At 34.9% G+C, this 16,222-nt stretch overlaps 1 protein-coding gene across 10 annotated transcripts in view; it reads left to right on the top strand.

Annotated features, from left to right (window-relative positions):
- Nucleotides 1–16,222, top strand: part of Stxbp5l (syntaxin binding protein 5L) — a 240,657-nt gene that overhangs the window by 93,555 nt on the left and 130,880 nt on the right. For all 10 annotated transcript variants that reach the window (XR_013043728.1, XM_006975722.4, XM_042259281.2 and 7 more), the window contains exons 6-7: nucleotides 1,576–1,710; nucleotides 6,897–6,960. Coding sequence is in view for 9 of the 10 variants with exons in the window: in XM_006975722.4 (XP_006975784.1) it covers nucleotides 1,576–1,710; nucleotides 6,897–6,960 (199 nt within the window). In the remaining variant the exon portion in view is untranslated. The remainder of the gene's footprint in view (nucleotides 1–1,575; nucleotides 1,711–6,896; nucleotides 6,961–16,222) is intronic.

The following is a 16,222-nucleotide window of genomic DNA, read 5'->3' as shown; positions in this document are numbered from 1 at the left end:
CAGGGTTGTCCCCAATATCCATATTCACACTCTGGCAATGTCAGCCCTCACACACAAACATGCACTCTCACATTGTACATGTACACACACACACACACACACACACACACACACACAAAGGGAAGAATAAAGTACCTCTCTGACCTTAACAGCTTTCCCCTACTACATAAATGCGAAGCATCTGAACAACGTAAATTATTTATACTCTCATGTAGACATAACTACTACTTCTCCATGAATTCTGAAATTGATGTTCATTATGTACCTGATTTATCTTTGAAGTGACTTATATTTCAATTAATAAACTGCCCACCGGGAAGATACTCATTTTGTAACTGAACAAGAATGGTTTGCATCGCTTCTCGGCCTTTTGGCTAAGATCAAGTGAAGAATGGTTTGCATCAATTTTGCCACTTAATACTTATTAACTGTTGGACTTTGACAATTATAAAGTGAGCAGTTTCAGCCTCATATATGCATCTATAAAGACAAAATTAAACATTTATAGAACAGAGGTTTATAATTTACATTATATTTTGTATATAATATGTAAAACACTTAGAATTATCTCTATTGTAATAGACAGATTTTAAATTACCTTGTAGAATGGTTCCATCTTCAAAGTAGATACCTAGTCACAGTTTTAGAAGTATTAATTACCAGGACATTCCTCTCTCATTTTGAATATGTGTGCATTGTGGTTAATAAAAATATCTGAAAATAAGGTTCAATTTTCTACTACTGAAAAAAATCTTAGTTTCTTCTATGTAAAACAGAAATATCTACTTGCTTGTATTACTGTATTCAGAATGACAAATAGTGTAGTTGATCTCTTAGAAATAGTGATTAGAATGGTGGGTACCAGAAGCAGAGAACAGGGAAGAAGGAAGAGTGTCGGGGAAGGCTGGGAAAGGTTGGTTAATGGATACTATATGTCAGATATGAAAAGGAAGCTCTGAAATACTGTCTCACAGTGTGATGACTATAAATGACAATAATGTACCACCATTACTAATGCTAGAAGAAAAGATTTTACAAGCTTTCATAATTTAGAAATGATAAACCTGATTTAAATAGTTTTCATCATATTGCTCCCATTATTATATACAACTTTTATGCTTTTGTGTATTGGTCAAAAAATTTAAAACTAGATACCATGTAAATTCATGCCTATAAACAGACACTTAGTAGTGATTGTCATTATTTTATTTATTTATTTATTTATTTTTGGTTTTTCAAGACAGGGTTTCTCTGTGTAGCTTTGTGCCTTTCCTGGATCTCGCTCTGTAGACCAGGCTGGCCTTGAACTCACAAAGATCCGCCTGCCTCTGCCTCCCGAGTGCTAGGATTAAAGGCGTGCGCCACCCCCGCCCAGCTGATTGTCATTATTATTTTAAATGATATATTGTTATTTTTGTCCTATGTTTTATTTTTAATAAGGAAATGCCACTGCAGTACATAGATTTTCCTATCATTTTTATAAATATAACTTAATGTTAGTATAATATGTGTAAGGAAAATGTACTGATCAAATGTAAAATTCAGATATTTTAATTATAATTTTCTTTCTTTCAGAATTACTTACTGTCATCTACCTTTCCAGAGTAAATGGCTCTATGTTGGAACAGAAAGAGGAAATACACATATTGTAAATATTGAGTCTTTCATTCTTTCTGGATATGTCATCATGTGGAACAAGGCAATTGAACTGTAAGTTTGAACTTGGCTGTCTCTTTATTTGACTAAAATATTGCATATATTATGTAGCCTTAGATTATAATTAGTTGATAACTCTATTGCTAATGTGTAATTAACTTAAAATAAAAATAAAATTGAACTAAAATAAAACCACAGAAAATTTTAAAATAGATTTAGATGTAATATTGTATTTTTTTACACTACACATACTGTGAATAGTAAAAGCTTACATATATCAACAATGATAATAAAATATAATAACACTACAGTTAATTCATGTAAATCATCTCATGATATAATTGACATTAGCATAACCATAGTGAAAATGGATTGTTGTATATGAAAAAAGTAAGCAATAGGCATAATTATTAATGATAATAGTTTAACTCTTATTAGAATACAGTTCTGAGATCAAAGCGAAGCAGTTAACTCAATCTCCTTCATGTTTTGACAATACAACTCGAACTTTTTTGTTTTACTTCATTGTTTTGTGTGTATGGGTGTTTTGCCTGCATGTGTGTAAGTGAACATTATGCATGCAGTGCCTGTGGAGGCCAGAAGAGGGCACGAGATCCCCTGGAACTGGAGTTACATGTGGTTGTGAGATGCCATGTTGGGGCTAGATAGCAAACCCAGGTCCTTGGGAAGAGCAGTAGGGGCTCTTAACTGCTGAGCCATCTCTCCAGCACTACTGGTATAGCTCTGGCATTAATATTTAATCTTCTGCGCATGTAAAGTGTGAGCTATTTTAAACCTAAAATTTTATGGAGTTCAAGTATCTATTTGTGTAGTGCACATATAAACATATTTTTTGGTCTGTGTTTTAATAAGAAAACAATTTTATTTGTTATTAGTTTTATACATATCAAGTCCTTAGTAAGATATGTTTGACTTGATTCTGACTCATTTTCCTATGTATTCTGTTATTCTCTGAAGTTCTAATTAAAACAGTTTTAATGAACTTAAATCTGTTTTGAAAACAAGTTATTTCTCTAATCTCAATGATATTAATTATACTTGTATTTCCAAAGTGTATTCCATAGAAATTAATTCCACTTGATAAATAAAAATTTAAATAACAACAACTCCCAATCTCCTGAAGTGTCTTTTAATCACTCTCCACTTGTTAATATACGTTAGAAATATATATCTCTGAAATTTGTCTCTTTCCTGAAAGTATGTTTTACTAGTGACACTTTCTGGGGTTTTGAAAGTTAATGTTAGAGAAATAGACAGAAAATATGTCAACATGTTGATAGTCATTATCTTTAAGTAGCAAAGTGGCATAAAAATTTCCCATTAACTTTTGATATATTAATATAAAAACAATCTTTTATACTCTAAAACTTCATTACAAATAAGAAATTTAATGCTGGATTATCTTCTGAACTAGAACAATTTTATTATATAGTAAGACTCTAGGTGAAAGAGACTAGCATATGTTCTGACCTATATTTCCAAAATATATTCCTTTAATATGATTTTATGACTAAAAATGGAGCACATCAGTAATTTTGGAAACAATTGAATATTTGATTGCATTTGCATATAGACTTACTTTGCAAATTTGTATAGGTAAAATACTTAACATTTGGAAACTCTAAATTAAACAATGTTTTAAGTATAGATTGTTTTTTCTATGAAACATCTTATTGTTTTCACTAGTTTATCATGTAATATACTTTAAATTGTTGGTTCAATCAAACTCGAAAGGTGACAGTTTTGGTTTGTTGACTATTATTATTTAATAAAGAATTCAGGACATTATTCTTTATCAGGAGCATTTACCTTTCTAGAACAACTACAATTGTATGTAAGTATATATTACATATGAATAGAACTAAAAAAGTGATATAAACTATTCTTTGTAGCCTTGTTTAATTTCTTTTCTTTGAGAATATACTCTAGAATATAAATAGTAAATCTGATTTTCAAATAGAACAATATCAATACATACTATTGAATATGAGCTATCTTTTGCCATATATATATGTATATATATATATATGTTATTATACATTATGTGTATATATGGTTATTCAGTAAGGTCAATGGTACTATATCTATTTTTGGCTGAGAAAATACATCTGTGAATTGGGTGAATGAATCCATTCACAAAATTTCTCAATATCTAATCTATTATTCCTTTGAGCCACTTTCAGGAGTCACTATAAGAGAAGCCTAAAATTACTTATTTATTACTTTCAAAATAGTTTCTAGGATTTAAATAGTTTTAACTGTTTTGTTGCTGGAGGGCTTCTCTCCAGGTTCCTCAAGCCCCGCAGTCCCACAATCGACATATAAAATAATCACTCAGACACTTATATCACTTATAAACTGTATGGCCGTGGCAGGCTTCCTGCTAACTGTTCTTTTATCTTAAATTAACCCATTTTTATAAATCTATACCTTGCCACGTGGCTGGTGGCTTACCGGCGTCTTCACATGCTGCTTCTCTTGGTGGTGGCTGCAGTGTCTCTCCTCCTTCTTCCTGTTTCCCCAATTCTCCTCTCTCTTTGTCCCGCCTATACTTCCTGCCTGGTCACTGGCCATCAGTGTTTTATTTATATAGAGTGGTATCCACAGCACTTCCCCTTTTCTTTTTTTTTTTTTAAAAAAAGGAAGGTTTTAGCTTTAACATGGTAATATTACATATAATAAAACAATTATTGAGCAAGAATTACAGTTACAATATTAAAGAAAATGTCCTATCTATCTTATATTTGTGAGTTTAAAGTTTTATATCTAACTTATCTTTTATCATAACTGAGGAAATTACAACTATCTAGTCTTTAACCACATCAAAGACCTGAGAAGGAACATAATGGTACCTAAGAAATGGTAGATGGATGCAAGAAACTTTCGGGAATCTTGCAAGAGTAGACCAAGACAGCTGGCAGCCTGGACAGTCACCTAATGTTTCTCAGCATTGTTGGTGCATTCAAATTGGCTACAGGCCTAGAGTATCTGACAGACCATTTTCAGAAGCAGGATTTCTGAAAGACTATCTTACCCTGTCTTGGCAGAGTACAGTGGTCGCTTTCCTTGTGTCCCGCTTGTCCAGAAAGGACAGCATTGCATTTGTACTGTCAACCATCAAGGCAAGGGCAGTTCTTTGCCCAGTAGGCCATTTTGTGCCAAAAAGACAAACTTCCAAAGGGAAATGTCTTAGAAGCCCAACATTCTCTTGGGATCAATTGGTGCAGCCAGGAGCAATTGTGTCTTATGTCAACAGAATTCTAAGTTATTTAAATGCCATATTCTCTAGGTCTATGAAGTGTTTGAAGATTACCTATCTATCTGAAATATATCTATGTATATCTAGAAGACTTAACTAACATGGCTACAAATATGATTATCATAGATGACTAATTATTAATCTATTTTTAATTATCCATTACAATTTTAAATGAGTTACATAAACATAATACCTCAAACAAGAACAGATATATATATATATATATATATACAGTATAACAAAATTAACTTCAAGTTTGTATCAATAAACTAAAATTTATACCAATGTAAAACATTTTAAACAAGTTGTTCTTTAAAAGTAGGTTCATTAATCTACCCTTTTATCTTATCATCTCCATATCCTCCTATATATCTAATCATATCCCCTTTTTCTTTTTTAGAAAGAGATCACATTTATAATCAACCTGTTTTAAATAAAAATATTGGTTTCAATCCACTTATAAAATAATCACTCAGACGCTTATATCACTTATAAACTGTATTTATTACTTTCAAAATAGTTTCTAGGATTTAAATAGTTTTAACTGTTTTGTTGCTGGAGGGCTTCTCTCCAGGTTCCTCAAGCCCCGCAGTCCCACAATCGACATATAAAATAATCACTCAGACACTTATATCACTTATAAACTGTATGGCCGTGGCAGGCTTCCTGCTAACTGTTCTTTTATCTTAAATTAACCCATTTTTATAAATCTATACCTTGCCACGTGGCTGGTGGCTTACCGGCGTCTTCACATGCTGCTTCTCTTGGTGGTGGCTGCAGTGTCTCTCCTCCTTCTTCCTGTTTCCCCAATTCTCCTCTCTCTTTGTCCCGCCTATACTTCCTGCCTGGTCACTGGCCATCAGTGTTTTATTTATATAGAGTGGTATCCACAGCACTGTTTTGTGAAGGCTTAGTGGATTTTGTGTGTCCTTAAGAAATAAAGTAGAACTGTGCTAACTCAGTCACAATTGGATTACCCTTCCTGTATGCAGTTCCTTTCTTGCTTTCTTGCCATCTACAACAACTGGATCATAAAAAGGGCTGTAGAAAATGGAGACATAATTTTTTGGTTATGTGAGACCATGTCATGTTTAACTATGACATAATCATATTCAATAATCATGTTACATTAGATTTATAAAGAAACCATGCCAGATAATCAGGGTAGAATAAATTTAAGGTCAGATTGACAAGGTTCTTTTTTGTTTGGTTGGTTTTTTGTTTTTTGGTTTTTTCGAGACAGGGTTTCTCTGTGTAGTTTTGTGCCTGTCCTGGATCTCGCTCTGTAGACCAGGCTGGCCTCGAACTCACAGATATCTGCCTGGCTCTGTCTCTCAAGTGCTGGGGTTAAAGGAGCACACCACCACTGCCCGGCTTGACAAGGTTCTTTTAACTTTTAATTGTGCTGTTATATGCATAATTATTTATTATTGGTTGCACTGGATAACCAGATAAAACTAGACATCATCAGAGAACTAGATTCCCCGTTTGTCAATTTTCAGTAGGAGAGCTATTACTAGTTAATTATGAAAGCATTTCTTTTTAAACCCAGGATGCCACTGTACTTTGCTTTAGGGATAAAATCATAGGAAATTTCATGTCAAAGGAAATCTTTAATTAGGTAAGCACTTTAAAATTTGGTTGAAATAGGTTTACTACATAAGGCTGGAGCATTTATCTGTATTAATAAACCCATTAAAAATATCAAAGACTCATATTTCACAGAAAGGCGGTTTAAAAAATTTTTAAAGTACCATTTTTAAATGTAGAACTTGATTTTCATACCTGATTATAGAAAACTTCCTTTACTAAATTTAATAGGAAGAAGAAAGTAGTTCATAAAGAAAGCTAAAATTTTATGTGACTATGAAAAGAACATGGGGAGTGTGTTCCAGCTTAATTTTCATTTCTTTGTCATTTTCTGGTGATTAGTTTTAAGTTATTGTTATTAATTTAACAGATCTACCAAGACTCACCCAGGCCCAGTTGTTCATCTAAGTGATAGCCCAAGAGATGAAGGAAAAGTAAGTATGCCACATTATTCTTGCTTTTGTTTTCCTTATTTTTATATTTTTGGTTGTGAGCCTAGCCTTTAACAGCTGAGCCATCTCTCCAGCCCTGTTTTCCTTATTTTTAGAAAAAGATATTTTAAACTGATTTGAAATTTAACATCTCAATTGGTTTGTAGCATTCAGTGACATCTAAAAATAATACTTATTGAAAGTATGAATGAGCAAGTGAACAAATAAATGGAATACTCTTTCTACTAATGCTCTTAGTTTTCCGTTTTCCAAAGACTCATGAATCATGTATCTGTTCTTTGGTTTTGGTATTAACTAATTCATGACCAATATCCAGTAACATCAACTAGGTAATTTTGATTTTCTTATAAACACACACTAATATAGAAAGTGTTTATGCATTTCACTGAGATAAATTCCAAGGGATTAGTGAAGCACATCTCTGAGTGTGTGTGCCTGTGCTGGGGTTTCTAGAGATGGTTAGAAAATGAGGCTCTGACTCACTTAACGGATCAGTCCCCGATGGCTTCATTGTGTGATAACAATATTGGGAGTGGGAAAAAGTAAGAGATGGAGTCTAGGTGGAGAAGCAGGTCACGAGGGTGTGTTCTTGGATCTGTTTCTCCTCTGGCCTCATCCTAGATGTGGTTTCTTTGCTTTGTGGCCTTCGCTGACACGAAAAGCTCAGTTCTTCCTCATCCTCAAGACTAATGGGGACTAGACTGTTTGAAACTGCAAATCATAAATCTATTCTCCCTTGAGTTGATCTATAGATATTTTGGTCACAGCTATGCAAATGTAGACAATACATTATCAGATTATAAGAACAATCCTGATTATTTCATAATTTGCCTTTGATAATGAAATGGTTGATAACTTGAATTCTAAAACCTCATCTTTATGGATGTCTTGTCAAGTGTATAATTTTTACTAAGTACTATACAAAAATTATGAAATTATTTGCTATAGGTATAGTTTCTTAAGTAAATTATTTATTTTTCAAGGATAGGAATTGTGGTAGTCTAATAAAAATCCAACATGGAAGGCAAGTTCAACTGATGAAGCAATATTTGGTACATCTAAATTGATCCATAAGTAGAATGTAATGCTAACCAGGTATTATCAGAATTTGTTTTTGTTGACGAAAGCTTGTGAGGCCTCACACATACAAAGAACTGCAGGCAACTAAAGAACACTGAGAATGGGAGAAACAGTCACCCCAGGCAATAGCACACCAGCTGGCTGCTAAATACCTAGAGGTCAGTCCTCAAAACACACACATAAGTAACATTATACAGACTCAACAGCTTGACCATAATGTACAAAATTGTACATAAGTATCAAGGAGTATATTCATATATACAAACACATATATGCATGTAACAACCGTCAGTGAAAAATGAGGCCATTAATTCAAAATAGAGCAAGAGGGTACATGCCAGGGTTTGGAGGGAGAAAAGAGAAGGGGGAAATGATGTAATGATATTAAAATCCCAAAAAGTAAAAAATATTTTAAAAATAAATTGTCCTAAATACTTAAGAAGCAAATGAGACAAACTTTTTCTGACATGAATAAAGTTCTATTTCATGTACAGGCATAGTTTCTACTGGTATGTGGAAGAAACACCCTCATTGGCAGTCAGGAAAATGAAGTTGTGTGATTTTCCCGTTAGGCGGGCAAATGGTTACTAGCACTAGACAGTGGAAAGGCTATGCAGACATAGCTCACACATCACAAGATTATAGAGCTATCCCGGTTATCTCATAATTTGGATTAGACATGCAAATATATAGAGACACAGAAAACAATGTTATATAATAAGTTAAGACATGTTTTAAATCATTTGACTTAGATAATCCTTTTCAGATATCCATACTATTTATGTGAATAAGGAATAATATGTCTATTAATTGAAAGTTAAATAAATGAATGTTGATGCACACACAGATAATGGAAATTCACTAAGGCAAACTTTAAAAGGAAAATTCCAGAGTAGAGAAACATAAAACTATGTGAATAATGCATTTGTATTTGTATGTGTATACTACATGCCTAAAAACAGAAGCCTGAGTAGATATGTACTGACCCAGAGAGGAAACTAGACATGGGATTAGGGAAAAAGAGACAGGGTTGCGTTATTCAAGTTTTTATGAAGTAATGCAGTGTGTGGTAACTGCATTGACAATTAAAAAGGATTGTAAATATTGATGCAGAACACCAATGCCAATGTGTTGCTCTGCAACATATTAGTCTATCACCTAGAGTAAATCTTGCCTTCTTATGAACTAGGATTTTGCTTTTACTATATTCAATTTTGTCAGTCTTTTGGTGCTGTAGATACCGAGAGCTACATTTTGGTCTTGCTTTCTGTTTAATAAGGCTTTCCTTTCTTGGTTAAAACCCATAGTTCTACTTTTCCTGTCAGTTTTGAGTATTTCTATTTCATAATTGTTTTGTTTTGTTTTGTTTTTTTGTTTTTGTTTTTCGAGACAGGGTTTCTCTGTGTAGCTTTGCACCTTTTCCTGGAACTCACTTGGTAGTCCAGGCTGGCCTCGAACTCACAGAGATCCGCCTGCCTCTGCCTCCCGAGTGCTGGGATTAAAGGCGTGCGCCACCACCGCCCAGCTCATAATTTAAATTTAATTTCTGTATAAATTTTATGTTTTTTGACATAAGGGTATTACTTTTATTTTGTATATTTAAATAATCCACTTATTGGGTCAGGTTTCCCACTGTTTAGCAAGTTTCATTTATGAACATGATTTATTTGCTTTTCTTTTATTTATTATTATTATTATTATTTTGGTTTTTTTTTGAGACAGGGTTTCTCTATGTAGTTTTGGTGTCTGTCCTGGATCTCACTCTGTGGACCAGGCTGGCCTCGAACTCACAGAGATCCACCTGTCTCTGCCTCCTGAGTGCTGGGATTAAAGGGGTGTGCCACCACTGCCTGGCTTGCTTTTCTTTCCTTTATGTTTTATATAACTTTATAATATTTCTTCATAAAAATTGTACATCTCTTTTGTTAGTTAAATTCTATATACTAATTTAGATTTATAACTTTCTTTTCATTTAGTATGTGTGGGGGTGGGGCATGCCTGTGCCATGGGTGTATGTGGACATCAGAAGACAGCTTGTGGGGTTGGTCTTCTCTCATATAGGTTTTTGGACTTGAACTCAGGTGATCAAACTTGGCTGCTGGTACCTTTACCTGCTGAACCCATATCGTTGCCCCCTGACTTAATTTTCATTAAATCAGTTTGATAACAGCTGATTATTGTTAGTATATAAAATACTGTGTTTTCAAAAAAAAAATGGAAGCATCAATGAATGTTTTGTTTTTAGTATCTGTCTTTAGATTCTCTGGTATAAATTATTTATGAAGGTGTAACAAATGTAGATGATTTTTATTTCTTCTTTTCCAGCATAGATAGTTATATGTATCTTATGTTTTGTTGGCCAGAATGTAGAACATTATTAAGTATTAATTATTTATTCCTGTGTTTACTTTTAGCTAACAAGTTGAGGCCCTAGATTCTGTCTCTACCCCACTCTCAGCCCCTTACACAAAAAGAACAAAAATATTCCTATCTACTTCTAGTATTCTGACAATTTTAAATCATGACTTATGATGAATTTTTTGAATGGGTTCCTACATGTATGGGGTTAAGTATTCTGTACTTTTTAATTTGTTGGAATATGTTGATAGATTTTCTTATTTAAACATTTCTTTTCACATTTCCGAGATAAATTCAATGTGGAAAGGGAAGCTCTCTTTGAAGTCTTGATGCTACTATAAGAAAAGAAATAGGACCAGGACCTGTCCTTAGTGCATGAGCTGGCTTTTTGGAAGCTAGGGCCTATGCTGGGACACTTTGCTCAGCCTAGGTGAAGGGAGGAGGGGACTGGACCTGCCTCAACTGAATCTACTAGGCTGAGCTGAATCCCCAGGGGAGTCCTTGCCTTGGAGGAGGTGGGAATGGAGGGTAGATTGGGGGGTGGGGTGGGAGGAGGGAGGACAGGGGAATCTGTGGCTGGTATGTAAAATTAAATTAATTATAAAATTTAAAAAAAAGCGGTCATGTTAGGACTCCTATGGAAACAAGACAATATCATAGTCAAACACAGAACATCTTTGCTCCAAGACACTATTTCTAAGGAATTTGAACATCCTTTTGTCAGACAGGAAAGGATGCTGTTGGATTGGAGATTTCTATATGAGAAATATTAATGAGTACATCTTTGTGGATGTTCTAGTGTTGTCTCTCAAACACGTCCCTGCTTGCTCCATTTCAGGGTTGGCTGGGTTAATAAACTTCTTGCAGCACTACTTCCTAAAGTTCACTAGCTATATCCAGCAACCCTAGCTCTTCTCACTAATTCTGGATCCACAAGGTATTCTACAGCAGAAAGTACACCTTCCACCTTTCCTAAAAACTGCCACAAGGGTCAAATGACATGGCCCTCTAGTGAAGAGATGCTAACTTCCCATGGAGCAACTTTAACCAGTGTCAGACAAAAGACGGGGAATGAATTATTCTCCTCCCTTTAACTGGGTTGTTCTGAGTCATGATTTAGAGACAAGGCCACAAGTCCATACTGATGAAACACCTGCCAGATAATTATTGATGTGTCTCTTCTGACTTTCCCCCATGAAATAATGGTTGGCATAATTTTGAGTTATCTTTCTTCTACTTCACTTTCCCTTTAATACTGCAATCCAGAGAGTATATTTTCCCTGAAATATTAGCATAAGAACCTTGCCTCAGGCTCGTTTCTACAGAACTCTGGTTCAGATAATAATAAATCATAACATCTGCAGCCTCTTAAAGTTTGCTGAGTCCTTGAATAGATTGTTGCCCCCTGATGGGATATTTATAGTTGGATTTTCTTCTCTATAAAATCAAAGAATTTGTTGAAGATACCACGTGGAGTGACATTAAACTCTGGCATACAATAAAGCCATAATTACTTGCACATTTTCATGATGTTAATTGGAATGGGGACTCCTGGAAAGATAAGACAGTGAGAGATTAAGTACTTATAATATGGGTTAATGACATATAATGATGAGGGTGAAACAGCTTCCTTTGACAGCATTTATTTTCTTGTACTAATATATAAGCTACTGATGGTAGCTTAAAACAGCAAAATTTTACTATATTACAATTCTGTGTGCCAGGAAGCGAACAGCAGCCTCCCTGAACTGAGCTCCTTTCCAGAAAAGAGGCTGTTTTCTTGCCTTTCTGCAAGCTTCACACACCCTTTGGTTGGTAGCTCCCTTTGTCTGTTTTTAGAGCTGACAATGAACTATTATCCCCAGCTTTGTTCCTTGACAGCACTCTTTCTGGTTACATCTGGGGAAACATCTCCTCTCTTAAGGACTCACTTTATTAGTTTGGCCTACCTGGAAAGTGTAAGGTACCTCTTTCACACCAATGGCTGACCTTAATTACATAATAGAGACATTTCTTGTCATGTGATAGACTTTTTTTTAATGGTGCTGAGGATCAGACCCAGTGTTTTGTACATGCAAATACATGCTGTATCACTACTAAGCACTGCGCTATTTGACATTCAGGCTGACATTCTTTATTCTTCCTACATCATCCCAGATATTGATTACTGATTTACCTTATCCCAGGGGCATCTTAAGGTATCTTTAGAGGAATTCTTATTGCTTTCATCTTTAGGAAAACTGTGCTAAAATTGGGCTCAAGAACTGTTTATAAAAAAAACCAATTGTTATCCTTTGATAAGCCAGTGTCATTATTAGGAAAGAACATTACCCCTGGTTCTTATAAATTAGTTTCTTAGGGCTACCATAACATATGAACACAGACTGAATAACCTAAAACAACAAATGTTTAATTTTTCATATTTCTAAAAGCCAGAAGTCTGAAATCAATTTATTGGTTTGACCATGTTCCCTCTGAAATATGGGTTCCCAACCCTTTCATGAACTTGTTAGAGGTCAAATGACCCTTTAACAGGGATCTCCTAAGACTATTGTATAACATGAATATTTACATTATGATTCACAACAGTAGCAAAATTACAGTTGCTTTGTAGCAGTGAAAATAATTTTATGGTAGGGGTTATCACAACATGAGGAACTGTATTAAAGTGTTGTAGTATTAGGAAGGTTGAGAACCAGTGCTGTAAAAATCTCTAGGGGACACTTTCCCCACCTCTTGTAGCTTGTCTTGAGGAAGTACAGCTCCAACTTCGGCATCTGTTTTTGTCTCTTTGTGTCTTCTCCTTATCTAACAAGGTTACCAGCCATTGCATTTAGGGATAGGTCCACTTTAAGTCCAGGATAATTTCATCTCAAAATTCTTAACTAATTATACATTTGAAAGACCTTTTTTCAAAAATAAGGCTACATATTGAAGTTTTGAATGAATATATGACTCTTTAAAAATCATGCTTTTCAACTATCACACCCAGAATAGGGAAACATGAAGATAAACCTAAGAAAACTGTAACTCTTTTTACCAGCTTCAACTTCCATGAACCCATCTGACCAAGAGTCATCACTTTTACTATTACTTAGAGAAAATAGTTTTTATTCTTTAGGAGACTGGTAATTGTATTCACAAGGATACCTGGAGTTATTAACTCAGATCTAAAACCAGAATCAGACCTCAGATATCATTACAATCTAACATAAATTCATAAGTCTCTCTCTATGAGGAAACAGAATATGTGTAAAATAAGTAGAATATTTACAAAAGAAATTGAGGGCCCTAATGTCAATCACCAAAGGAATGTGTTTAGCAATGATTTTTAAGGGTTTGAACTTGGAGGCTATATAGAAGTCGGTTCATTACACAAGGCATACTTGGGATATAATTCTTGTTGGTTTTTTTTTTGTTTTTGTTTTTGGGTGTTGTGTGTGTGTGTGTGTGTGTGTGTGTGTGTGTGTGTGTGTGTGTGTGTGTTTTGGTTTTATTTTTGGTTTGGTTTTTCGAGACAGGATTTCTCTCTGTAGCTTTGGAGCCTGTCCTGGATCTCACTCTGTAGACCAGACTGGCCTCGAACTCACAGAGATTGCCTGCCTCTGCCTCCCAAGTGCTGGAATTAAAGGTGTGCACCACTACTGCCTGGCTTAGGATATAATTCTTTGGTGAGGATACTTGCCCTAGTAGTTTGCTGTAGACAAAATTCTCAACGGTCAGTAAGAAACACAGAGCCAAATATAGAGTTAAAAGCCCAAGAGATCAGAGTACTAGCGAAGAGCCAAGACCACCTTTAGCTTACCACTCACTGCCGTCCTTCCCCTGAGAGAGAGACCTTCTCCTTTGTGACCTTTTTATTGCTTTCCTGTTCTGCCTTCTCGTTGGCTTTAAACCCAGCCACATGACTTTCTTGTCACTGCCTGTCTATACAGACCTCCTGTTCTCTATGGTTGGTACTGGGATTAAAGATTCAGGTCACCATGCTTGGCTGTGTCCTTGACCACACAGAGACTCTGCCTACCATGTGATCAGATTAAGGGCATGGGCTACCACCACAGGACTTCTGCTTAATGGCTCGCTTTTACCTTTGATCTCCAACCAATTTATTTGTCAATATACAAATAAAATTACATTTCAGCACAAATAAAATATCACCATAGTTTGTGGGGATAATTTTCTGAAGCCTTGACTCAACAGAGACATTTGATAACTAGAAATACCAACTATACCTTCTGGTGTAGTTTTAAAGAAGGGATCAGATCAGAAGAAACAAAAATGAAGAGTATTAACTAAGTCACTTCCTCAGTGCTCTCCAAGAGGCTTCTAAGGGTATTGTTTCTACTAAGTAAGGCACCATATTCTGTAAAAGCAGGTAACATATTTACAAAACTAGATAGTGGCTATCTTTTTTTAGGCCTTTGTTGACAGTAGGAAATGATAACAACGAGCCAGTCTCCAGACTATCTATGAGGATTAAATATCTAGATTGGTAGAGGCCAGGTGGCAATATTTAACCATCTGTCAGCATGGGTATAAATTACTGTAACAAGCAGCTAGGCTAGAGTAGCAATGCATGAATCTATGGTGTTAACTAATAGTACATGCCATTTCTAGGAACAAAATTAGGTGGGGCATTTGACTGAGATATTTGGTTTGCATAATCAGAAAAAAGTAAAGAGCAGTTTTCTCTTAATATTATCACCAACATGGAAAAACACATCTCATCAGTCTTCCACATGTAAGTCAATTCTCAGGTCCAGAATATAACTATTGAAAGGGGATCTTGTTGCCTTTGAAGAGAGATTCTAAAATGTTCCATAAATATATATCAAATATAAATACATATAGGAACAATACTGATCATTTGTAGAGGAAAAAAATTTCAGAAAAATTATCTAAAAGGTCAAAACAGGCATTGATATTGTCAAATCCAAAAACAATATTGTGGTTCTCCTGTAAATGGTAAGTTGTATGAACTAAGTAACCAGGTAATAAATGAAATATTAGCCCAAGATTAAGCTCAAAGTATACCACCCATCTGTATAAAATGTACCATTTTTTCTTTAAGTGTAATTTGGACAGATATTCTCAGTGATTTGGATTAAGACTCTTTGGTTTCTTGACATTGTAATTAGAGGTATAGTAGGAAGACAGAACAGAAGTTCCTGAAACTATCTCCACCTGCCAAGATTACCAAAGGCAATCTTGTATCTCTGAAGTCACTGCAGAGATTAGTACAATTAGACTTGGATGACACAGTGATATAGGAATAGTAGGCAAGGATTCATCCTTTCTGAATTTCATTGTGTGGATTCTGCAAAGACTATCTTGGACCATGTTTGGTAATAGAAAGTCATTGTAAAGAGTAAAAAGTAATATTGGAAGAAAGTAAAGAACGTGAAAGTAAAAGAGAGACTACTAGGGATGTGTAAGTAGAAAGGTGGGGGAAGTAAGGATAAGAAGGGGGTGAATATGAATAAAGAGCATTGCATGTATATGAAATATTATAATGAAACCCCTTCATACAATTAAAAAAGATGAACTGGATATGGTGACCCACATGCCTGTACTGCAAAGGTAGAGACAGGAGAACCAGAAGTTCAAGGTCATTGTTGGCTACATAGTTCAAGACCAGCTTGGAGAGAAGCTATTTCAATCATTTAATTAACTAATTAAACAAAAGCAGAAAAACAATAAATGAGGCCAGGTCATTGACTTATGCCTATCTTCCCAGCACTTTGGGAGGCTGGATCAATAGTATCATCAATTCCAGGTCAGCATAACAAGACCACACCTCAGCAGA

The sequence above is a fragment of the Peromyscus maniculatus genome, chromosome 12, assembly GCF_049852395.1.
Source record: "Peromyscus maniculatus bairdii isolate BWxNUB_F1_BW_parent chromosome 12, HU_Pman_BW_mat_3.1, whole genome shotgun sequence".
Lineage (NCBI taxonomy): Eukaryota > Metazoa > Chordata > Mammalia > Rodentia > Cricetidae > Peromyscus > Peromyscus maniculatus.
This window is presented reverse-complemented; position numbering and strand designations above follow the sequence as displayed.